The sequence below is a fragment of the Harmonia axyridis genome, chromosome 1 (genome assembly GCF_914767665.1).
Source record: "Harmonia axyridis chromosome 1, icHarAxyr1.1, whole genome shotgun sequence".
NCBI classification, from domain to species: domain Eukaryota; kingdom Metazoa; phylum Arthropoda; class Insecta; order Coleoptera; family Coccinellidae; genus Harmonia; species Harmonia axyridis.
The window spans coordinates 23484921-23511158 of NC_059501.1; the positions used below are offsets into that span (position 1 = coordinate 23484921).

The 26238-nt window shown below is 38.9% G+C and overlaps 1 protein-coding gene across 1 annotated transcript; it reads right to left on the reverse strand.

Annotated features, from left to right (window-relative positions):
• Positions 1 to 382: 382 nt before the first annotated feature.
• Positions 383 to 26238, reverse strand: LOC123671314. Its single transcript, XM_045605069.1, has 19 exons — positions 26083 to 26238; positions 25870 to 26021; positions 18552 to 18651; positions 17702 to 17896; positions 16795 to 16980; positions 16354 to 16713; positions 15039 to 15220; positions 14289 to 14427; positions 12521 to 12644; positions 12284 to 12456; positions 7445 to 7602; positions 6820 to 6910; positions 6568 to 6762; positions 6217 to 6402; positions 4846 to 5169; positions 2599 to 2786; positions 2405 to 2540; positions 1451 to 1577; positions 383 to 602 (listed from the first exon to the last, which is right to left on the reverse strand). Exons 1-19 carry the CDS (start codon positions 26114 to 26116, stop codon positions 431 to 433), a joined length of 3222 nt encoding a protein of 1073 aa, XP_045461025.1. The 5' UTR covers positions 26117 to 26238; the 3' UTR covers positions 383 to 430.

The following is a 26238-nucleotide window of genomic DNA, read 5'->3' on the forward strand; positions in this document are numbered from 1 at the left end:
GAGATATATACATCGATTTGTTGGCTGCATAGATCAGTAGGTTTTTTAGATTTGCTGGCTTGCTAGTTTTCATTATCAACTATTCGCATGAACATACCCTCAAAATATAGGTACAACTCCCACATAAATATATACTGATTCTTTGCTACTTCGAAAGATGGCACCATGGCCACACGCTGCACAATTCTCGGCAGTACGGCACCACTTGGGACATAATAATCTATAATGCTACTACGCTCTGCTAACGAGGAGGTAGATGTATATGGCAGGGACGACTGAGTAGCCATAATAATGATTCCATCAGTTGTCCTGGGATGAAACACTCTGCCAAAGTACATTTCCTGTCCATATTCACAATGGGAGTTTCGGGAAATGTTAAAAATTTTTTTACAATTATTATTTTTTATTATTCAATATCATACAATTTATTTCAGAAAAGGTGATTGTTTTCATTGATAGGCAGTCGGTCCCATAAACATCGAGGGGCTAGTTCTTTCATTTTCACCATTTTGATATCGTTTGGAGATTTTATGGACAAAACATCAAGTGTTTGGCAATCCGGTCGTATAGGAGTCCATGACGTATTGCCGAGTTTAGGAATTCTATAAAATAATAGACGTTACAAAAAAACATTGAAGATGTGATAAATAATGGGCACTTCTCATGGGAAAATATAGAGGGTGATTGATGGCTTGTAAGACGTTTATGGAAAACGAAATTAATGTAATAAGTGAAATTAATTACTACCTCGCAACATCGGTTTTCGGAATATCAATAATTTTATTTTTATATTATATTTATTGTGACGCTATGAGTATAGGTATTCAGTGCATTGAATTTTTGATTGTGGTTCAGAGAGATCTTGTAGATAGTAGATTAGTTCTTATCAAGGAGAATTGTTAGTCAGTACAATCAGCAAAAGAGCTAATTTCATAATAGAACAAACCAAAATAGAAAGACAATAACTCTTATCTCTTTGTCGGAGTAGGTACGTACTAACATAGTGACATCTTAGTCTTATCTCACATTTAATACTAGCAGAGCGGAGCAATTAGAGATATCTGTATCTGTTAGCTCTATCACACTGGTTTATTCACAAGAAACTTAGAGAATTATTGTTGACAAAATTTTGTCAAACACAAAATATCGACTTTTTTGCCCTACCATACTGTAAATATAAATAACCTATTGCAAAATTATTCCATGACCAATGATTCAATGACAATTGAAGAAGATAAGTGTTATATCAGACAATAGACTATCAGATTTCTACGGATCTGCTGTAATAGAATTCGCTGATCAAGTTTAAAATAACGATGTAAACGTCATTTCCGCCACAATTGTCAAAACGTCGTTAAAAAAATTAAAGAGTTCACTGCGTGCTAGAAATATATATCATTCATCGAATTATAAAAAATTGCTAATTCACTATACTTGTTTTTGTACTTACCCTGTTTTAGCATAATTTTCAATGAAATCGATGAATAAACGCATCATTTTTTCGTCTTCAGGTTTCAGTCTTTCTGGATTTGATCTGAATTTGAAAATCAGTTTACTGTCAACACCGTGAGAAGCAGCTGAAATAGATTCACTGTTACGATTGTGTAAGAAAATTTTACTTACTTGGTGTGAACCAATACTTGAATGTCAATCAACTTTCTTTTCAAAAAGAATCAAATGAACCAAAACACGAAACTGAAAAGGATTAAGTCAGTTGCAAGACCTCAATCAACTATGAATCGTCTGCATGGGGCTATGCAGCCAAAAGTCATGTCAAGAAGATACAAGAGACAGAAAAACTCTTAAGAGCTGCAATAAATATGTAGTGGTTCATAAAAAAACAACAAATTTACAATCTACAGAGTTTTGGAATGGAAAACTGTCACAGATTTCCTGACGAGAAAGGTCGAGAAGATTTTTGAAGAATCAAACTTTGTGAAATTGGATTTTTTGCTACCTTGAAATCCTAATACAGAAATCAACTTCAAGTAGAAAATGAACTCAGAGTTGCCATCTCTAACATGGAACTGAATTTAGAGAAATTAGGTGCCTTAAAATCAGCTCATGTTAGCCATTATAGTTAGTCCTTAAAGTTTCTTTGTCCTTATTAAATAAAATTTCAATAAATATTTTTTTTAATCTCACTTTAGCATTTTATCTCAATCTCTTTATTTTCAATCTCTTGTGCGCCCTCCAATCATGTAAATGCGCCTCCCTTAGAGGGCGCGTCTCACAGTTTGAGAAACGCTGGTCTGAGTGAATACATTAGAGAACTTTTTATTGGTACCTGTACTGAGTGTTACATCAGGATTATTCCTGATCACAGATATGTTTGAAGACGAAGAAAGGTAAACTGTTCCTGGCATTCTATGGAGAATAGAATATTGTATGTTTATGGACTTACCAGGTGGACCACCAAATTCAAGCCTGTCTTGCGTTATGAATTCAAAAAGATAATAGTAAACTGGAGATTTTACAGCTGATGCTTGCGTTCGGACTGCAAGATCTGCAGCAACCAGAAAATGACGATCACTCATAAGCTGTAAAAAAAAATGTTTTATTTGATGTATTGATTTCGAATACTGTCATAGAATATACCCTGTTCAGCTTTTCCAAACCATTTTCTTCTGTTAATTTTCCGTTATCCAAGTAGTGTTTCTTCAGTTCATCGAGTACGTATTCCAATTTATCTGCGTCTACATATTCCTCTAAATCAAGCCAACTCTTCCCCCAGTTTGTGAAGTTATTATATATTGTGAATATCTCCGACTTGTTTTTATATACAGCTGAAAAATACAGATGAATGAACTTTAGGGTATGTTAAATGTAGATCGCATCATAAAATTTTTATTAATTTATGTTAGGAAATAACTGCACATCATACACTGCGCGAAAGAATTAACGCACATTTTGGAAATCTCAAATTTATTCTACAACTGAAGGTGTTCTCAATGATAATTATTTTTATCAGTATTATGCATACATCTGTTATCCACTTTCAACGTTTTTCTTCAATACATATGTTTTTTCCTAGCAGGAATAAAAAAAGATGAGATTATCAGATTTTGAATGTATTGGCTGCATTCTGAAATTAGTTGTTCTCGATCAATTCTAGTGATCAATAGTTTTCCTTTCGTTTGATTTTCTACACTCGATCGCTATGCAACGCGAAACACGCAATTTGACCCAAGTGGAATGTGCCCAAGCGGTAGTTTTGCGAGAAGAAGGGTGGACATACACAAGAATTGCAGAAAGGTTTGGAGTTTCCCATACAAGTGTGTCCAGAATGTTGCAGCGATTCAGGGAGACAGGTATGAATGTCCGAAGACCAGTACAGGGTAGACCACGGGTAACAACTGCCATTCAAGAACGTTACTTGAGAGTTTCTTCGTTGAGACAACGGTTTGCAACCGCTCGCCTCCTTCAAAATCAGCTGGAGCAAACTCATGGGGTGCAAATTAGCCCTCAGACAATTAGAAATCGCCTCAGAGAATATGATTTAAGGCCTCGTGTCGCGGCAAGAGGCCCAGCTCTTACCCCAGCCCATCGAAGGGCGCGTTTGGATTTTGCGAGAGAGCATATCCATTGGGAAGAGGCTGATTGGGAAAGAGTGCACTGAGCATATTTTTCATGTGGACGTCTGTATACAAGGGAACGTCGATCACAATGGTAGAGACAGAATCTAGACTCATCTGTGAAGAGAACTCTTTTCCCAATCAGCCTCTTCCCAATGAATATGCTCTCTCGCAAAATCCAAACGCGCCCTTCGATGGGCTGGGGTAAGAGCTGGGCCTCTTGCCGCGACACGAGGCCTTAAATCATATGCTCTGAGGCGATTTCTTATTGTCTGAGTGCTAATTTGCACCCTATGAGTTTGCTCAAGCTGATTTTGAAGGAGTCGAGCTGTTGCAAACCGTTGTCTCAACGAAGAAACTCTCAAGTAACGTTCTTGAATGGCAGTTGTTACCCGTGGTCTACCCTGTCCTGGTCTTCGGACATTCATACCTATCTCCCTGAATCGCTGCAACATTCTGGACACACTTGTATGGGAAACTCCAAACCTTTCTGTAATTCTTGTGTATGTCCACCCTTCTTCTCGCAAAACTACCGCTTGGGCACATTCTTCTTGGGTCAAATTGCGTGTTTCGCGTTGCTTAGCGATCGAGTGTAGAAAATCAAACGAAAGAAAATCTATTGATCACTAGAATTGATCGAGAACAACTGATTTCAGAATGGAGCCAATACATTCAAAATCTGATAATCTCATCTTTTTTTATTCATGCTGGGAAAAAACATCTTTATTGAAGAAAAACGTTGAAAGTGGATAACATATGCATGCATAATTCTGATAAAAATAATTATCATTGAGAACACCTTCAGTTGTAGAATAAATTTGAGATTTCCATAATGTGCGTTAATTCTTTTGCGCAGTGTATTTAGAGAGTAGGTACCGATATTTCATTAAGTTTTGATTCGGGAATTTTCGATAATTCCATCTTCCACATCACGAATCCATATTCACGAGTTATTTCGGTGGCTGTTTCTAAATCAATTTCATATAATTTTGTTAATTTTTTTTGAAGCAGTCAAACTGTCATTACTTCGATCAATCAAACACCTGAATGATAATTACACAGTTTGATGTTTGAGAAATCTGTTATTCAATCGAAAATCCATTGAAGACATAATGTTCTTTCCATTGAAAAACTTTTTCTAAATTGTGGGTATTTGGTTACAGCCCTAAAGCCACCCTAGCTGCACTAGTGAACTCAAATTACAATGGAGAAATTTCGTCGGCTAAATTTTATCTTTGGTTGTAACACATAAGATGAAATAATAACTCACAATCAAGCGAGAAGAGCGATTCATTAAAAACATCTGATGCAACCCATGGAGCATCATAGACCTTTCCATTTTTCAACATCTTGTATGGATTGTCAGGTAGGAAAGGATTAGGATTTCCCTTCTCTACAGCTGGTTTGAACCATATATCGGTTTTAACTAATTTATCTATAGATTGTTGTCTAAGGCATCGAATCATCTTTCTTTTGGAGTCTATGGGACATCCTAAATTTTCAGCAAGTTTCTTACTTTTCTCCAATGGAATTAGAGTTAATGATTCTGAACCCAGAACTGTGTAGCTGGATGAAAAACCTCTGTGGAACAGACCTAGAATTACAGAAAGAATTGACTAGAGAAAATATTTCCGATTTCATAGAGGTTTAGTCTAGTTTTGTTTAAGTCTTCGGCATTGAATAGACTCACCCTATAGAATAATATTTTTTCAATAGCAGCCATGGTGACCAAGGAGAACACGTCATATAAAAAATATAGAACAATGTCCCCAAGATTTTTTTGGATATCGATATGGAGATATTTGGAATTTTCACTATTAGTTGAAAAATCCAAATATGAAGACATACAGTTATGTGCTTATATTCTCTTATTTATTATTATTATTTCATCGAATCGGGTCATTTCGGTTGTGTTAGCCTACCAGGAACTGCGACCAAATTGATCTTTTGTTGTTAACCCTACCCATTCATACAAACCCTGGGAGACCGTCGATGCTGTTAACGAAACCGACGACATCCTTAAGAGCCTTGGCTATTAATTCGTGATTATCCATAACTGAGTAGCTTCAGGAGCTTTCTGGTATAGGTTGGTGAAAGCACCACAAATTTCTTTGCCTGAGCAAGAACCGGAGGGTTGTTCTATTGCTTACTCCTATATATTACTTTATTGTGAATTTTTTACATTCAGAGACTACTGAAAGGAGTCAAAGCATTGTGACCACTTTTTGATAGAAACATTTTCAATCTCCGATTTCAACATTTTCATTTGCAAAATTCGTTTCAGACCACTGAGTAACTTTGGTCTGGTGCACTTGTTCCTTGCAGCACCTTAACTTCTACAATTACCATCCGATTTCAATGGATTTTGGTGTGCGTATCTTGTTTTGGCTGTTGATGGTCCCATACCAATTTGAGTTTTTCCAATTATAAGGGTATGCGTTAGGCATGCGCAAACGTGAATTTCCCGTTATTTCCATATGTTGCGTTCGGCCTGTTCGATTATGATGAAAATTTATCATGCATGTTATAGTCGGATTGGGTATTTTCTCTATGAAATTCAGTACGGATCTTGATAATGAAATTTCTCATGCGATGATAATATCCACAAAAACATGAAGTTGAGTAGTTTATGTGGGCTCACCTTTTGAAATGGGGGACAAGTAATGAAACTGAACACTTGAGCCTCCTGATGAGAATCCTGTTATTGTTATGGAATGAGGATTTCCGCCAAATTCTTTAATATTTTTCTTGATCCATTTCAAGGCTAGCGTCTGATCTTTGAATCCATTATTTCCATATACTTCACTATTTCCAGTACTGAGGAATCCTAGATGAAATCATAGTGGAGATATGAAATTATTGTTTCAGTAAAACATGATAATTCTCAAACAAAAAGAGCTAAATACTAGGATATTTCAGAGTTGTTATCGAATGTCGAAGTGGTGGTCGTTAATGATGATAATAAATATGTATATGAGCTTCAGATACAGACCTGCAGCTCCAAGTCTATAATTGAAAGTTACCAATATAACATTTCTATCCATAATGTAGTCAGGAAGAACCATTTCATAAGGTGAACCAACGACTAGAGAGCCACCATGTATGTGAACAACAACGTCCAAGTTATCTCTTCTACTGATGTGCTCTTTGGGAACATAGACATATATGTAGAGGCAGTCTTCAGAACCTAAATGAGAAACGGTACTTCTCTCATTCATTATATTTATATATATTTCATACTCACCTATTACTTCCTGATTTTCATTGAGTTGACTGCAAATATAGGATTTATTTGCTACCAATACATTCCTCCAACGATGAGCAGCGATTGGTTCCTAATGAAAAAGTTGTCAATAAAAAATCTTAAAAAGATATTATTAAAAAGATATTATCTCAACAGATCCAAAAAAGAAAAGATTCGGTTAACATAATCAATTCTAGATATTAGGATCTATTGAAATCTTTTTGAGTGGTAGCTATAGCTGCCTACAAGGTGACGTTTGTTGTTGTCCTCTAGCCCATAGGGTCTGCCTACTGAAACCACAAATGAGCGACTGACTTCTGTTGGTGACTGAGATGGGCAGAAACTGGTTCAGTTCTCCTGATAGATAAATTTCCCTACTCTACCTACTACTTTATTATTATTGATAAATTTTATTCAAATCTGTTCTACATATAGAAATATTTCTTTGACTTTAAAACATTTGATTCTCGAAATGAAGATCGATATGCCCGATGATTTTTCCGAAAAAGCTTTTACTTTTCAATTTAATACCAAACAACTTAGATTCGGAATTCGTAGAAAAACCATGGGGTGAAACCAAAATATCTCAAATTTAAATAGTATGGAATTTGAATTATTGCTCTACCTGAAATCGTAGACTTCCAATCGGGGGTGAAGCAAATGGAATTCCTTCGAAGGCAGAAAATATTCTGCCATCATATGATTTTTTATGATATCCATGTACCACTCCCTGGTGTAGTCTTGCTGTTGGAACTTCATAGGACATATGAACTTCTGAAATTACTTGTGAAAAGAAATTTTGTAAGTAAGTACACTTGTAAATAAAATTTAAATCTACAACTTTTTTCGGTTGTTTTGAGCAGTTTATAGTTTTAGTCAATTCTGTCATTTGTATTTTCGAGCACTTTGTCCAGAGTAATAGCAGGCTATTACATTGTCTAAATGTTATTTCAGAATTTTGTGCCAAATATAATAATGACTGATTGGGTTCGACTGATTGAACTAGTACTGTAGTTTAGAAACGATTCTGTCCGTCCGTCTTGTACACAAGGGCGTAGATCTTTTTTTTTCTTGGGGGGTTATCGAAAAAAAATTTTTTGACGACAACGTTTATTCAAATCTGTGATGTGATGAAAATAGGTTTGATATCGAAGTTTGGACCCCCATATATCTACGCCCTTGCTTGCACACGATAAGACTCGAAATTTGCAGGGTTGAATCTTTGTCCGAATATCCTGGTTAAGATCGTTAATGGGCAAAATTTAACTAAGGGTTCCGTAAATATAATAATATATGTTTAAACCATAAAGTATACAAATACAATCATTTCATAATAAATTACCATTATTGTTTAAGTTGCAGTTGTTATCATTTCATAGCAATTATCATAAGTACTGCACAAGTGCATCAAAATTACCGATAATTTTGCATGACAGCGTGTTGTCATAAAAACTGCATGAGTTCATTTTCATTTTTGGAGAAAGAGCCCGACACCGAAGGTGGAGGGCGCTGGAATGCGAAATTATCCGGTCCATTTGATGCACGAGTGTAATTCGGGGGAATATTTCCCGAATAAACTGTTACATTACTTGTCAAACTGATTTAGAATGGAATTCCATAGATTCGAACTGTGTGAGATGCATAGAAACTATGCATCTATGAACAGAACAATTATCGCAGTGCTGTTTCGCTTCCTACAATGCAATTATCGTAAGTAATTGCACAAGTGCATCAAAATTACCGATAATTTTGCATGACAGCGTGTTGTCATAAAAACTGCATGAGTTCATTTTCATTTTTGGAGAAAGAGCCCGACACCGAAGGTGGAGGGCTCTTTCTCCAAAAATGAAAATGACCGAATGCAGTTTTTCAAAGAAAACACGCTGGAATGCGAAATTATTCGGTAATTTTGATGCACGAGTGTAATTCGGGGGAATATTTCCCGAATAAACTGTTACATCACCTGTCAAACTGATTTAGAATGGAATTGCCATAGATTCGAACTGTGTAAGATGCATAGAAACTATGCATCTATGAACAGAACAATTATCGCAGTACAGTTTCGCTTCCTACAATGCAATTATCGCTGTAATTTTCGATAATTGTTCTCCAGATACATAGAATTTTTGACAGGAGGGAAATATTCGCTGTAATTTTCGATAATTGTTCTCCAGATACATAGAATTTTTGACAGGAGGGAAATATTCGCCCTCCACCTTCGGTGTCGGGCTCTTTCTCCAAAAATGAAAATGACCGAATGCAGTTTTTCAAAGAAAACACGCTGGAATGCGAAATTATTCGGTAATTTTGATGCACGAGTGTAATTCGGGGGAATATTTCCCGAATAAACTGTTACATCACCTGTCAAACTGATTTAGAATGGAATTGCCATAGATTCGAACTGTGTAAGATGCATAGAAACTATGCATCTATGAACAGAACAATTATCGCAGTGCAGTTTCGCTTCCTACAATGCAATTATCGCTGTAATTTTCGATAATTGTTCTCCAGATACATAGAATTTTTGACAGGAGGGAAATATTCGCTGTAATTTTCGATAATTGTTCTCCAGATACATAGAATTTTTGACAGGAGGGAAATATTCGCTGTTATTTTCGATAATTGTTCTCCATATAGGTACATAGAATTTTTGACAGGAGGGAAATATTCAGATAGGGAAAACATTGATAGTTCAAATATCTGAGAATTTAGTTTTATTCAGCATCAAACAATCAAGACAAGAATAAAACAAAAGTATAAAGAATGAACCCTTCCACAGAAGCTTTAGTTAGAGTATTGCTAGTATGTGAAATTAGGCACAAATAATTATACCTGTATCACTTCTAGCGGCAAGGGTATATGGTGAAAATTAAGTTATATAGGTAAGGTACTACAAAATATTAATTACCTGAAATGATCAAGACGAAGATCACACTTAGAAATTTGGATATCATATTCGTTTACTGTTTGTGTTTCGACTGTTTTCTCGAGATAATTTATTCGGGCTACACAAAAACATTTCTTCTTATCTTTAGACGATTTATGCAAACGACAAAGTGGGAAATACCAACAATCGTTATTCGATGAAGAGTTCATCATTTACTAAAGTATGTTACCCACCCGAACGATTTCAATTGCACTGGCAGTGGGATAGATTTCAAATGGAGATTTATGAACGAATTCTTCTAGGTGATAAAAGATCGTAATTTCAAATGGTTTCTAATCAATAATTATTATATTTATATTGTTAGTGAATGAGATATTCCTTCTAGGGAATGGAGGATGTTAGGGGTCAATGCATAATTCTAGATTATGCTGATGGTAGGTTTATCCAAAGTCAATTGAAGGAAGCAAGAATGTTTTGATTATACAAGGGTTGTCCAAGTTTCCAGTATTACCAGTAACAGTATTGTTAGGCAATAAATTCCCTGGCTAAATATCGGGATTTATTTGAAAGTATTTTCAAATAAATCCCGATATTTAGCGGATCGTCTCTGGAACCAGTATTTGTCAATTAGGTTGTTTCTTATCGCTAAAATAGTCCATACATAGATAGTTTCTATGTTTACTAATTAGTAATCAAATGATAGTTTCTATTTTGACTTTCAATGAAAGCGACAAGGAAATTTGGCGTTCGGGATGGACTTCTTCTAACGTTTTCAACAAAAGTCTTATTGTTGATCCCTCAGAAAAAGTTCTAGGTTTCAATCTTCCTAGGAAAATTTGGTGTATTTTGAATAGACTTAGAACTGGTCATGGTCGTTGTAATAGTACCCTCTTCAAATGGCGTTCTATTGATAGCCCACTATGTGAGTGTGGTGTAGAAGAGACCATTGACCACTTGGTGAATGATTGTCCGATTTATAAATTTCATGATGGTTTCCAAGCTATCCATTCAGTTTCAGATTCTTTTTTAGAATGGGTAGTTAACTTCAAATCGATATAATGAAAACTAATATTTAGTACTCCTTTCTGCTTCTTTTCTTTTTGTTTTAGGATCCAATTGGAAATTATAGAGTCGTCAACCGAAAAGAGAGGATAAAGGAAATTTTGTTTTGGTTGAAGAGGAAGTCCTTCAATATAAATTATGTCAGCTTATTCTGTAAACGTTTACACAAACCAGTCACTACACCGATACGGGGAGACAGAGTTTTTGCTGAGGTTTTTATCTGTTCTCTTGTATCATACGTTGAAATGTATGATGCCCCGTTACATTTCCTCTGCTAATACTGAGATTCATCGACACATATGCTTGACTGTTTGAAATTAATATTTTGTATTGCTCTTTCTCAAAAGAATATATATATATATATATATTTTTTTTTTTTTTTTTTTTTTTTTTTTTTTTTTTTTTTTTTTTTTTTACCTTCACACGCAATGTGGATCAGTCAGATGACCCGGGCATCGCTGCCAAGAGCCATCCCATCTGTTAATATATATATATATATATATATATATATATATATATATATATATATATATATATTATTTAATACAACAATTGTTTCGCTACAATGTTATTTGATTAATATAAAAATGAATTTCCATCAAGTGAGGACCGAATCAATCTATTACATATTTGAAACAAGCTTTTACTTATGCTCTGTAGCACTTCCTCTCAAACAGTTTATGAGTCCATTATTGTCCATTATTATTGAAATTCTAAAAATCTCAATAATATTGGAAATAGAAAAGGTACTCAAAAATATAGAATTATGGAAATAGGTGCTTCTAAGACTATGGGCAATATTTCCAAAACCCAAGAAAAAACTGTAGGACGAGAATGTTTGAAGCAGCATCTGAAGTCATTTGTTACCAAACAGGGAACTTTTGAAATATTGAACTTCAAGTTGGTTTTTAGAGAATAAGCAAATAAACGTGACAAGTTTGATTTCTTTGTTTCAGATCTGAGATCTTGTTAACCTGAGATTCAATTATGAAAGAGTAATTTATTTTGCTTCTTTTATCGAATGATTGTTCATTCACTGATTTAAATATGTATTTGAAAACGATCTCAATAATTGCGTAGCACTCTAAAAAGGGAGTTAAGGAGAATAACAACTCGTGTTATTCTATGCTTGAATAGAGTACCTACTCCATATTAAGGTTCTGATGGGCTACCCATCTATAGAGAATTTAACGCTTTACTCCCAATTTGCAGGAACGTTCGTTAAAATTTAATGCCGTCATTAAAATTTTTAATCCTTCAGCAGGAGAAGCCTATTGGCTATCTGCACCGTTAAGTTGAGGATTAGAGTTTTAATGCTGCATTAAATTTTAATGAACCTTCCTGCAACTGGTTGATAAAGATTCTGTGGATTAAAGTGTGGTTACTACTTCAGTAGAATAGGTATTATGTCCACTGTGAACTCGATAAACATCCAAGGTGGATGCGGTTACAATAATAGCGTAGGGTAGCATGAAATCAAACCTATTTTACTGTACAAAAGTTATATTTTAATTCATTTATAAATATGATTATTTTCATTGATAGGCAAAGAATTCCAAAAATCTCGTTCACCCAATACTGTTCTCGTTTTCATTTGAAAATCTTCAACGGAGTTAATTTCTAAGTATTTTATTTCTTCATTCCCAGGTTCAACAGGATTCCATTCTACCTCTCCGATTTTAGGGACCCTGGAAACATGAAGTTAATAAAATTATAACTATGAATTGTTTAATGGCAGATAAGTTTCCTCACCCAGTTTCTGCGAAATCCTTCACAAATTTCGTGAGTATTTCCATCATTTGTTGGTCTTTCTTTTTCAAATCAGAATTGATCATCCATTTGAATATGAATTTACCATCAAGCCCATGGCTGACACCTGAAAAGTAGTAATATTCCAGATGAGTAGATATATACAAACTGTCAAAGAACTGCAACTTCTAGAAGAAGCTGTTCAAATTGAAAATTTTTTTTGGTAGAACATAGATAGTATAGCAAGAAGTAAATGATTAAAATGGAGAAAAAAATCGTTTTTCCATGTAAACAATTTTTGTTACTGAAATATTGTAGTCGTTTTTTGCAAGTTCTTAAAACTTTACAACAAACCAGCGGTTCGAAAAGATACAAAGTCGATGTTTAGTTGTCGTTAAAATGCCTAGAGCACGTGTACGCGGGATTTATCGCTAGCTAAGTGAATTTGAAAGAGGTCGAATTATTGGTCTACGGAAGGCGGGGTTGTCATTTCGAGAAATCGCTAACCGTATGAATAGAAATCCAACTGCTGTTATGAGATGTTGTTAAGCGTGGTTTGATAATGCCCAAAATCGAAGAAGATTAGGCACCAGACGTCGAAGGGGCACACATGAAGTTCAAGATCGACGTCTAAGACTTGTGGCCATTAGAGACCGATTTGAGGCAATTCGACCTTTGCCTGATGACTGGTTAGGAGAACAAGGCCATCCTGTAAATGTCCGAACGGTTCACTTCCGAATAAGGTCTTTTAGACGGCATTATCGGACATTTGGAGTTACCTTTGACGGTTGAGAATCGCCGGCAATGATTAGAGTGGTGCAGAGAACGCCAACATTGGAATGTGGAATGGCATCAGGTCGTCGTTTCTGATGAATCTCGATTCTCCTTGGGTGCACATGATGCTCGAAGAAGACGACTTCGGGGAGAAAGACGTGAACCTCAGTTCTATGTTGAGCGTCATGTACACTGGAAAGTAGGCGTTATGGTATGCAAGTAAGTCACCTTTAGTCTTTATTCGATGAAACATGACAGCGCTACGTTACCTTCAGAAATAGTGGTGCCATATGCTCTCCCTTACCTTACTGGCTCGAGAATCCAATGTTTTAGCAAGATAATGCCCGACCTCACGTTGCCAGAGTTAGTTTAAACTCTTTCGAAGCAACCCATGTCATGGCCACCCAGATCCTTCGATCTTTCGTCCATAGAACATGTTTGGGACATCATGGGAAAAGGCTTGGGAATTTACCCCAGCCCCCATGGTTTTTGGCGGCTCTGAGACATGAAGTACGGGTAGCTTGCGATAGTATCCCTCAAGAAGAAATAGACCATCTTATTGGATCATAGCCAAGACGTGTTGTGGAGTGTACAGATAGTCGCGGTGGACAAACAGATTATTAAAGAATTTATTATAAAACTTGTAAACCCTTTGTTTTTTTCTCCACATTTCAATCATTTACTCCTTGATACTTATACCAAAAATAATTCAAAATATAAACAGCTCCTTGTGGGTGTTGCAATTGTCAGTTAGTATATTTATATAGACTATAAAGGGTGAATCATAACTATTGGGACAATAATGGCGATAGGACAAAATATGCCATTATACTTAATTTCCGTGAAAAAAAGATATGGGGCGTCGAAGTTGTTTCTCTTTTCGTCTTTTTCTACTGATAATTTCACTCCTCATTTCTCAATTATTGTAAAAATCGAAGTGACTGTACAAGCAAGTCAATGAATAACTGAAATGTTATGAAGCGAATATAAATATTACCTGGTTTCATTTTCCTGAATTTGAATGTATCCTGAGGTAGATATTTGTAGAAGTAGACATAAACAGGTGATTTAACAGCCTTTGAATGTGTTTTTGTTGCCAATTCAGAATCGACGAAGAATAATCGGTCATTGTATAACTGTAGGAAAAATCAAATTCAAATTATATAGTCCAAATTATTTTTATTATTGTATTCTAATCTCTAAAATTCTCGCGTTGAACGCTTTTTAGAAATGCAAAAGGTGAACACTACGACTACTAGTAAGAGCTAGAGAAAATGTTAGAAGCTGCTGAATTCCATAATATATCTTTGCGTTTTTCAATAATTTCTTACAAAATCTCCAAAATGAATACGCAATTCAATATAAGAGAATTGGAATGACTCGATTTATGGGTTTTAGGAAAAAAATATCAAGAAATCAACGAACCATCATATTGAGGAAATTTCATAACATAATACTTGTATAAATATGTTTGGGACATAGACCCGACACCACTCTCTGTTTGAAGGTGGAGGGTGTATATGGGAGGGACTGGGTTGCCATACTTATGATTCCATCAGTAGTCTTGGAATTAGGCAGCACAATTCCCTGAGAGAGGGTGCACCTTAAAAATTGGTTGAGAAGGATTCTCCAAAACGCAATCAATATTTTTACATTGTAGCTAATAAAACCATCCCAAATTTTTATTGAGAATAGAATTGAACCCAATAATGTGTATGTGTATGAGAGTCTCAATAAACCACATTACCTTTACAAGAATTTCATTGTTATCTTCAGTTACAGGTTTATCCTTGTAGTAATATTGTTTTATTTTCTCTACAACTTCGGTCTTCTTAGAATCATCAACGGTGTCATTCATATCTAAAGCTGCTGGCATTACAATGTCCCAGTTCTCGGCAATATAATCCATCTTCTTCAAATGAACAAAAACTGAAACACAAAGTTAATAAAAAAGAAAGGTAGGTATGTGAATTATTTAAGAGATCTCATTCTGTATAGCGTATACATGGGTTGTTCAATAAGTTTTGCGGTTCTCTAAGAGAGGGCGTTGCTACTAGCCTTTGATTTAATAGAAAACCTAGTCATTTTATTGGACAGTGTAAGCAATATTTTCACTGAAGTATTGGGTTTCAGAAAGCTGTGTGCAAAATGGGTGCTGCATCCGCTAACAATAGGACAAAAACACATTCGAATGTGACTTTCTCAGTAATATTTAGAGCGTTATCGAAAGAATGAAGTGGATTTTGTGTATTGATTCATCAATATGGATGAGACTTTGGTCTATTATATATTATCATGAATCAAAACAAGAAGCTGAAGAGTGGCGAGCGCCTGCTTCTTGGGTCTGATTATGTTAAGGAGTTTGGAATGACGGCATATTTTTAGCTAAAAAAGTCTCATCAATATTATTTATTGCTCATATGATCTGCTCAGATGCTTTTAAACATTTTTCAAATCAAACTGCACCCCATTTTAGTCATATTGAAATTATCATGAATGTTTGAGTCATCTGAGCAGATCATATGAGAGATAAAAATCAATGAGACTTTTTCAGCTGAAAATATGAAGTCATTTCAAACTGCTCAAGAGAATTAAAACTATTTTCCTGTTTTTTCGAGAGTTCTCCATTTCATTTTGTCAAAATGAATGTTTCCAAATGAGAAGAAGACTTATCTCGAACGATTTTCAAGATATGATCTTTAGTTTAAACAGTTATAACCATGAAATTGCAGAAAAAATGGACTACGTCAAAAAGAACCGCAGATAAATGAAGAGAAGTGGTATTTCGAAATCAGAATTTCATGGAGATTATGAGTATGATATAAAAATTGGTTATTCTCATTTGAAAAACTAGGGTGGAATCGTGTTTCACCACTTTCGGACCAGCCTGTAGGGTCAAAAATAATTTAAGCTTATGCGTTGAGTGCTGTCGATTCCGTCAAAATTTGAATCATTCTCCTAGCCCAAAATTTACGAGAGTTATCGACCGATTGAGCACTATTAACTCACCCTGTATATATAAATACGAAAGTCTATTTGTAACAATAAAGTGAAACACTCACATCCTACAGGAAATATTCCTTCGTCTTGAACATTTGTGTTGATCCAGGGCACATCATACACCTTTCCTTCTTTCAGAAGTTTGTAAGGATGATCGTCAATGAACGGATTGCTTCCACCTTTTTCAACTACTGGACCAAAAGGAGTAGAAGGCATGGCACTTATGAGAACGAACAAACCGTCAATACCGATAATCAAGTCTTTGTGAGATTTCGATCTCATGCAAGCAATCATCTTTTCTGTCGAATCTGTCTCACAACTAACATTTTGGGCAACGAATTTGGCCTTGTCTAAAGGGTTTTTCGTCAGGGCCCATGATTGCAAGGCTGTGCCACTTTGGGAAAGACCTCTTGAAAAGAGCCCTGCAGAAGAAGATGTTGTTTATGAAAAAACGCTATCAGACATTTTTACATAAAGATTCTTATGAATATCCATATGCTTACCTTCAGACATCGGTGATAGGTAATGATAGTGAACACTGGCTCCACCAGCAGATAAACCAGTGATAGTGATCGAATCTGGATTACCTCCAAAGTCTTTAATATTTTCTTTGATCCATTTGAGAGCCATAGACTGGTCTTTCAGGCCCATATTACCAGGAACAACGTCATCTTCAGTACTCAAGAAACCTGTGAAGAAAATTATATGTATTTGCTACATCAGTATTCATATGAATCAACATCAATAAGAAAATAACAAAGACATCTCTACGACCATAATTTGGATACCATCCCATGAAGGCATGGAAGGAAATGAAGCTGCAGACCAATCTGCGAAACTGACAAGATCCTCTGATCTTCTCACCACATACTTTCCAATGCACTCAGAACTGAAAGCGACAATGAAATTGATATCCCTTCAATAGAAGCTACATGTAATCCAGCCTGGAATCGATTCCCCGATAAGAATCAGTCTCAATAGACAAGACATAATAGTAATAAGTAGATTGAGAATAGCACATATCAGACTGACAAACGGCTACTTGATGTCATCAGAAGAACAGCTTTTATGCGATTACTTTCGTTTAACTCGTTTAACTGTAGCACACCTTCCACCTCGCTGTCCTCATTATGATGAACTCCGTCCTCGAATGTGACTCAAAGAAAATATAAAGGACAACCACAGCTCAGCAACAGAAATTGAAGCAACAAACAAATTTCTGAATGCCAATTGTACAATCATATATGATCAATATGACTATAGTATCTACTACTTTTCTGTAAATACTCATATTTTGTGAACATTATTATTTCTAGTTGTCCAGAAACGTAAATTTAAATTAAAAAAATAACAATACAAATATTAATACCAGCACGAATGTCATTGTCAATTTCAGTATCGATATCATACCTAAAATGCCTAAGCGATAGTTGAATGTGACATATATCACGTCTTGGTCCATTATATATTCTGGAAGCGCCATCATCTTAGGAGAACCAAGCATGAATGCTCCTCCATGGATGTGTACTACTACAGGAAGATTGGCATTTACATCAATATTATTTCCTGGTATATAAACATAGAGATAGAGGCAATCTTCGGTTCCTAAAAATATGGAAATACTAGTTAATGATGATATATTATACAATGTTCATATTGTTGTTTGGTTGATATAATTTCGAATTCGAATTGCTTGTAGCACAAGCGCAGCGGGGAAGGGCGTTGATTCAAAGGAGGTTTGTCAATGGAACATTGTCTCTAATGGATTTTCGTTTATTATTTATAACCCTGCATCATTTATTGCTACGATCGGTATCTTCAATAGAGAAATAATTTCTTGGTGGTTGCTTTCCAAAGATGAGAATAAAATTAGAAATTTATTGACACCAGGCAGTAGTATAATAGTTGAATTTAAGTATCATGGTTGAACACGTCCTGGGAAAATTCTTCCTGAAGCCGACGAAGTTGACAACGGATGCTGGCATTGCTCGGTTATAAAAAAAATGCAATTATGCTACCCGAAAAAGATTCAGAAGAATATTTGGCTTCAAAATTTCCGATTGAGTAACAGATTTCTCGAACATCAATCTGTGTTATCATCATTCACGTGTTTGATTGAGCGGAGTAATGACAATTTTTTTATACAACCTACATTATTCGTTTCAGGTGTTATGCTTACTAAGAGTATATTTCATTTTCTCTTTCAGATATTATAGTGATTGATAGTAGTTCATCCATTGGATTTTTGGATTGTGCTTACCTGATGGTCCCCACAAGAAAGGAATTGGAATGAGTTGAGCACAGGTGTAGTGCTTGTTGGCTTCTAAAACTCCTTCCCATGGTTTTGCCGGTTGGGGAGGCTGCAATTTGCATCAACTTTGATATGCAGTTTTACTTGAAAGATTATTTCAAAAGTTAATCATTCAAAAAATTAAATATTCACAAGAACTCCGTCCCGAGATCTGATTTTTTTCTAATGTATCAAATATATTTTTAATCCATGTTCTCATAGAAATTTCAAATAAAGTTGAGGAATTTTATGTAGTATAGATCCGAGTATAGATCTATATAATATGCAGGGTGTTTCCAAATTAGACATGAACTTTGAAGGAGGTGTTAGTATCACTCATTTGCTATCGATTGTGCCATATATATTGATAACCGAAAATCAAAAGTTTCTGAAATATTTGAGTTTAATTTTTCTACGTTGACCAAGTTTGATTTGAATTTTGTATTATTTTCATTAGAGATGGATAGGATATGTATGAAAAAAGCAGAACTATGCTGTATTAGATGTTGAATGAGAATGATTGAAAAGTTGTTATATGAAGAAAAGAATAGCAAATTTCTAACTTTCGAATTCCACAATTTATTTATGATGAAAATATTTTAAGAACTTGCCAAATGCCTACTTCATTTCCTAAAAAAAGTTTTCGTTAAAATGAAGGGACTAATTTTGTTTCAGCAGATTCTGATTTGAAAGGGGAAATGAATAAAGGAAGGAAAGAAATGAATTTGTGGGGATTACAGATTCCTGCGTTACCATCATGGTGGCGCCGCCAACCAGGTTAACGCTTCCCCCAACAGAGGGCGCAACAATCTATTTAAGCCTCGAAGTACACAACTTAAGCGGAATACAAGCCGAAGATTTCCAGTCAAATAAACACCTACCTACCTTCTGTAGCACTTTATGTATTATAATATATCTATTTGTATATTTTATTTTACTGTTTTATTTTTTCCCTGCTAACTAGGAGTAGGCAGATAGAGGCCTAGTTAGCGCATGTCCTGTTCTAGTTGTCCCGAGGTTAATCAGATTGAGGCCTGATTAAACCCCAGCATCGACCAAGTCGTCACGCTGCCCCAAAACTGGTGACCCCGACGTGATGGCGGAAAACTGCGGCGTTGGAGCGCAGAGGCGACTCACTGCCCCGCTCAACGTTACGGCTACTGGGGTGTCCATCGGACACTAGAGCCGATGGCACGCCGAGCCTCGTGTTTTCCGTCGTCACAGCATGCAAGCCCGACGTGATGGGAATGGCCACCTTAACGATGTGTCCTGGAAAGCAGAAGGTCGATGCATAGCTCCCATTTATCTGCAATTTCCAACGAAACTCTAGACGCCCATTCCCATGACGTGCAATACGTGCTCCTTGGTCTGCCGCGGTATGCCGGACGTGAATAGGCGGCATTCCCCGTCCGTACGATGCCGCGAGGTGCAGCTCTGATTAGGCGGCAATCACCCGGCTGCACCGATGACCTCGTAACACGCATAAGTTTCGTTCCTCCGTCACTGGGGAGGGAGTCATGTGGCGGCTTCTCATAAAGCTCCATATAGCAACAATATATACACAGCATTCGGTAGCCTAGACGTTAAGAGGTAGACTCACGCACCGAGATACGACAAAGGTCCCGGGTTCGAATCCCGGCGGCTCCCGATAATAATAATAATTCCCCAAGCGTCTGTGACACGGCACACACAATTATACCAAAGTCACACTGATGAGTCCGGTGTGTGTGCCAGGGACGAAACGCATAAGTAGGCATACGTGAAATCCTACATTGGTGACCCCGACGTGATCAACGTCAACTTTATGGACAGGGACGATTTGGTCGACTAACTCCAGACGCCAGGACGCCAGACGCCAAGATGCCGAACCAATCCGCCGCAGCACCCACTCCCGGAATACTCGCGCGCCTCCAAATCCCGGCGTTCACCCCAGAGGACCCAGAAGTATGGTTCCAGCAGGTCGAGTGGACACTTGAAGATTTCGGGCTAACGGACAGCTTAGCGAAATTTCGGCAGGTGGCCCAATCCCTCGACGGAAGGTACGTGAAGGAGGTCCGCGAGCTGATCATCAACCCTCCAAGCCAAAAGCCGTACGAGACGCTGAAGGAGCAGCTTCTCCAGCGCCTGGGGAAATCACAGGCCCAAAAGACGCGGCAACTGCTGGAGAGAGTCGAAATTGGAGACAGGAAACCTTCCCAGTTCCTGCGGTACCTCCAACAGCTCGCTGGGGACAACGCCGCTGACGAGATCGTCCGCGCCCTGTGGATGGAGCGGATCAACCCCCTCGCACGCGCCAGCATCGCCGCGCAGGCTGCCCAACCCAACGTCACCCTGGACGACCTGGCCAAGACCGCAGATTGCGTAATGGAAGCGCTAGGTACTGTCGCGCCGCAACAAGTATCTGCGGTGTCACCTCGGGTGTCACAAAGCAAATCACAGCTTTGTGAAGTGTTGGAGAGTTTGTCGGTGCGCCTCGACGAACAAAGCCGCGAGTTAAACAAGCTTCGTGCGGAAGTGCGCGGTCACCCGCGGAACCACGATGGTCCAACATTGCGTACTACAGGGAAACGGCAAAGGCAGTCGCTGAACGCGGCAGGCGAAGGCTGCCCCAACACACGCCGCTTGTTTTTGAGGGACCGAAACAGTGGAGAAAACTTTTTGATCGACACCGGCGCAGACTTGTGCGTATTTCCGCGACGTTTAGCGAAAGGCCGACGAGTAAAAACCGGGTATGAGCTAACCGCGGCTAACGGTAGTGCGATCGCTACGTATGGCTCAATTCCACTGACACTTAACCTCGGTCTCCGCCGTGATTTCGCGTGGAATTTCGTCATCGCGGACGTCTCCAAGGCCATCATCGGGGTGGATTTTTTAACCCATTACGACCTCCTCGTGGATCTGCGCAACGGACTCTTACTTGACCGATCCACGAGTCTCAGTGTCACGGGACGGGACTCCAAGTGCGCGACTATCGCCGGAATTCGAACATCCGCAGGCGATACTCGATATCACGCGTTGCTCCAGCAGTTCCCGGAGCTGACGCGCCCCGATGGCGCTTGCAAAGCAGCGGATGTGAAACACCGTACAGTGCATCACATCCACACCACACCAGGACAACCCGTCTCACAGAAGCCACGTCACCTAGCCGCGGACCGTTACCTCGCCGCTAGGAAGGAGTTCGAGTCCATGCTCCAATTGGGGATTTGTCGCCCATCGAAGAGCAGTTGGGCTTCGCCACTCCACATGGTGCCAAAGAAGGGAGACGAATGGCGCCCTTGTGGAGACTACCGGGGACTAAACGCGCGCACTTTACCAGACCGGTATCCAGTGCGCCACATCCAGGACTTCGCCCAAAGGCTTCGTGGAAAGTCAATTTTTTCCACCATTGACCTGGTACGAGCGTACCATCACATCCCGGTGGCCCCTGAAGACGTGGAGAAGACGGCCATCACCACTCCGTTCGGATTATTCGAATTCCCGGCAATGAGCTTTGGACTACGGAACGCCGCTCAAACATTCCAGCGGTTCATCGACGAGGTTCTCCGGGGACTCGACTTCGTGTATGCCTATATTGACGACCTACTGGTGGCCTCCTCGTCCGAGGAAGAGCATCATGAACACCTACGCATTCTATTCGAACGTCTCCAGCGGTACGGAATTGTCGTCAATTCAGCGAAATGTCACTTTGGCGCTAAGGAAGTAAAGTTCTTGGGGTACCTAGTATCTGGTGATGGAACAAAACCACTCCCCGAGAAAGTCGCTGCCATCCGCGAATATCCCAGGCCAACAACAGCAAAAGATCTCCGACAATTCCTTGGCATGTTGAACTTCTACAGGCGTTTCATGCCCGGAACTGCTAAGACCCAGGCACCACTCAATGACCTGCTCCAAGGAAACATTAAAAAGAAGACACCAGTGAATTGGAACAACAACGCTGATGCCGCATTCACCGCATGCAAGGAAGAACTTGCAAAAGCGACACTTCTGGCACACCCCGAACTTGGCGCCGAAGTGTCTTTGGTTTGTGATGCATCGGACCACACCATTGGAGCTGCACTACATCAACGGGTTGGCAACGAGTGGGAACCACTCGGATTTTTTTCGAAGAAGCTGGCTGGCGCTGAGTGCAAGTACAGCGCCTACGATCGGGAACTCCTGGCCATCTACAAGTCGGTCAAGTACTTCCGACACATGGTTGAAGGACGCCATTTCTTCATTTTAACTGACCATAAGCCGCTGACCTTCGCCTTCAGTCAAAAGTCCGATCAATGCTCCCCACGCCGATACCGCCACCTGGACTTCATCGGGCAGTTCACCACAGATATCCGGCATATATCCGGAAAAGAAAACGTCGTCGCAGATGCCCTTTCCAGGGTGGACGAAATCGCAGCACCACTCGACTTCGAGGCCCTCGCAGCATCCCAGCAATGTGACCCAGAGCTCCAGGAGTTCCGCCAGAAGCAAGACTCTGGCTTACTTCTACGCCAAGTCACGATACCCGGATCCAACGCTGCCGTCTTCTGCGATATATCCACCACTAAGGCACGACCCTTCCTGACGGCTCCATTCCGGAAACCAGCTTTTGACGCCATCCACGGCCTGTCCCATCCAGGCGCCAAGGCCACCACAAAGCTGATGAGCCAACGATACGTCTGGCCCTCCATCTCCAAAGATTGCCGAGAGTGGTCCCGAGTCTGCATCCCGTGCCAGCGGTCAAAAGTGTCACGACATGTTTCGTCTCCGATAGGTAACTTTACACCGCCGTCGAGCCGTTTCGAACATGTGCACATCGACCTGATCGTGATGTCATTTTCAAAAGGATATCGGTATTGCCTCACCTGCGTCGATCGATTTTCTCGATGGCCAGAAGCGATACCGCTCCAAGACCAGACAGCAGAAACCGTCGCCCGAGCATTTTACACTAATTGGGTTGCCAGGTTTGGCGTCCCGCTCCGGGTAACTACAGACCAAGGACGTCAATTCGAGTCCTACCTATTTCGCTGCTTGAATAAGCTACTAGGGACGGACCACCTCAGAACCACGGCGTACCACCCGGCCGCCAACGGAATGGTCGAGCGACTCCACCGTCAGCTCAAAGCTTCCATTAAATGCTTGGACTCTGACACATGGGTCCACACACTACCCACTGCACTACTGGGGATCCGCGCCGCTTGGAAAGAAGATCTCCAATCCACCGCCGCTGAGATGATATACGGAGAACCACTCCGTCTTCCTGGTGAGTTCCTGGGTTCGTCGTCGACGATGAACCTGGATAACTCCGACGATTTCGTTCGCGACCTGCGCCAGCACTTCCAGGCGCTCCGACCAGTCAGTGGCACCAGGCACGGTGAGCGGAAGATCTTCGTCTTTAAAGATCTCGCCACCGCATCCCACGTCTTCGTAAGGCACGACGCAGTTCGACGTCCGCTCCAGCACCCATACGATGGACCGTTCGAGGTGGTGTCTCGAGCCGAAAAGCACTACACCCTCCGAATTCACGGTACCAACGTCCCGGTCTCGATCGACAGGCTGAAACCAGCCTACATCGCGGTCAGCGAAAATTCACCGGAGGACGCTGTAAATTCGAACGAGGACGATGAAGACGAAGGAATTCTTCTCTTTTTACCAGGCGAGAACTCACCCCCGGCCCAACAACCCATCCCACCTGCTCCAGCAGAACCAGAGGCAGCAACGCAAGCGCCAGCAGTACGACGACCTTACACGACCAGATCAGGTCGGCAAGTTCATTTCCCCGAGCGTTTCCAGGCGGGGATGTAATATATCGTTAATCACTAGCAAGGGGGTACTGTGGGGATTACAGATTCCTGCGTTACCATCATGGTGGCGCCGCCAACCAGGTTAACGCTTCCCCCAACAGAGGGCGCAACAATCTATTTAAGCCTCGAAGTACACAACTTAAGCGGAATACAAGCCGAAGATTTCCAGTCAAATAAACACCTACCTACCTTCTGTAGCACTTTATGTATTATAATATATCTATTTGTATATTTTATTTTACTGTTTTATTTTTTCCCTGCTAACTAGGAGTAGGCAGATAGAGGCCTAGTTAGCGCATGTCCTGTTCTAGTTGTCCCGAGGTTAATCAGATTGAGGCCTGATTAAACCCCAGCATCGACCAAGTCGTCACGCTGCCCCAAAAAATTAATATTTTTTTTATGCAATTAAACTCAAAATTTCGGTAGGAATTGTATTCATAAATTATGTTTGAAATGAGCACCATTTCTTATTCAAGCACGTGCCCTCTTTCTTATTTCTTAAATTGTGACTTTCCGCCTGAAATTTACTTTCAATCTTCTCGCTTTTTGTCTTTTCTAACGGTGTTAGGCCAAGACTTCTCGTTGGCCAAGAAAATAATTCAAAATTATAATCAAATTTGGACAACGTAGAAGATGAGAAATCTTTTAAAAATCACAAGAACTCAAATATCTCGTAAGGCTGTTGATTTTTGATTATAACTAATCATAGCTCAACGACAGCAAATGAGCCATACTAACACGTCCTCCAAGGTTCACGTCTAATTCGGAAAGACCCTGTATATTTAGCTATGAAAAAATTGAAAAAAAGGAAAATTTCATAAATTTTCCAGGTTTTGTTTGGTTTATTGTTTTGAATAATGAACCTCTGAGATTTTTCCATAAACAGGGATGTTTCAGGTTCAAAAATCGAGAAATCAAATCTGGAAAAATTTATATTTACCGAAATTGACTAATGATAAGCAGAATTATTAAATATCAAACGTGTAATGATATCGAGGTATAGAATACTATTTTGTATAGTAAGGTTCTATCTCAATTAGTTCCAGAGTTATGAATTTTTCAATGCTGATATCGGCATTACATAACCTTGTCATCCATCACTTTTTAATTAGTCATTTATTGGGATACGAAAAGTGCTAGAAGTCACAGAAGATAGACTAATTATTTCCAATTCACAAGCCGCTATTTGTTGAATACCTAATCTATCGATTTCGGTTAACTAAATTAACTAAGATAAAAGGAAATAATAAATCTCTGCCCTAGTCTTTAACGATGCAATGGGTATATGGATGACGAGCGCTCAAAATCTCAGTGCTAATCTCCTATTTGATTTTCAATGTTGGATGCATCCTTCACAGTAACATAGATAATTAATTCATTTCATGTTAGAGTTAAGTGACAAAAACTTTTTCCGACAAATTGAGTTCAAGTTCTCTCATAATATAATTATTATAACGCTACTGATATGAGTTCAATTAACATTTTGGTCAGAGTAATTCAATGGGACTTACAGCAAATCTCAAATCACCCACTGGAGCTTCAGCATATGGAATTCCTTCAAAGGCAACAAAGTCTCTGCCTTTATAAGATGCTTTGATGTTTCCTTTAACGACTCCTTGTTTCAATTTCAACTCCGGATCACAATTGCAACACAATATTAGCCCTAAAAAAGTTGACGATTCAGAATGATTCAGAGTTATATCTATTGGTTGTATATTTTTCACCTGCAAGCAAGTATAAAGATAGATTCAAATACATTTTCGTTGTTTCACATCTATAGAACTAGTAACAACTGTTTGCAGAAGATCACTTTTATTCAATGAAATTTCAGAAACGGAAACAGGTTCTGTCGGTAATTATATAATTCTGCACGATGATAC

What these genes read in the sequence shown, in the direction of transcription:
- LOC123671314 (XM_045605069.1), bottom strand. Translation starts at nt 26,116, where the DNA reads ATGTATTTGAATCTATCTTTATACTTGCTTGCAG. An exon ending in ACAATGAAATTCTTGTAAAG is followed by an intron (nt 14,428 to 15,038) that starts GTAATGTGGTTT and finishes TTTTTCCTACAG; the next exon opens with TTATACAATGACCGATTATT. An exon ending in TTATAGACTTGGAGCTGCAG is followed by an intron (nt 6,403 to 6,567) that starts GTCTGTATCTGA and finishes GATTTCATCTAG; the next exon opens with GATTCCTCAGTACTGGAAAT.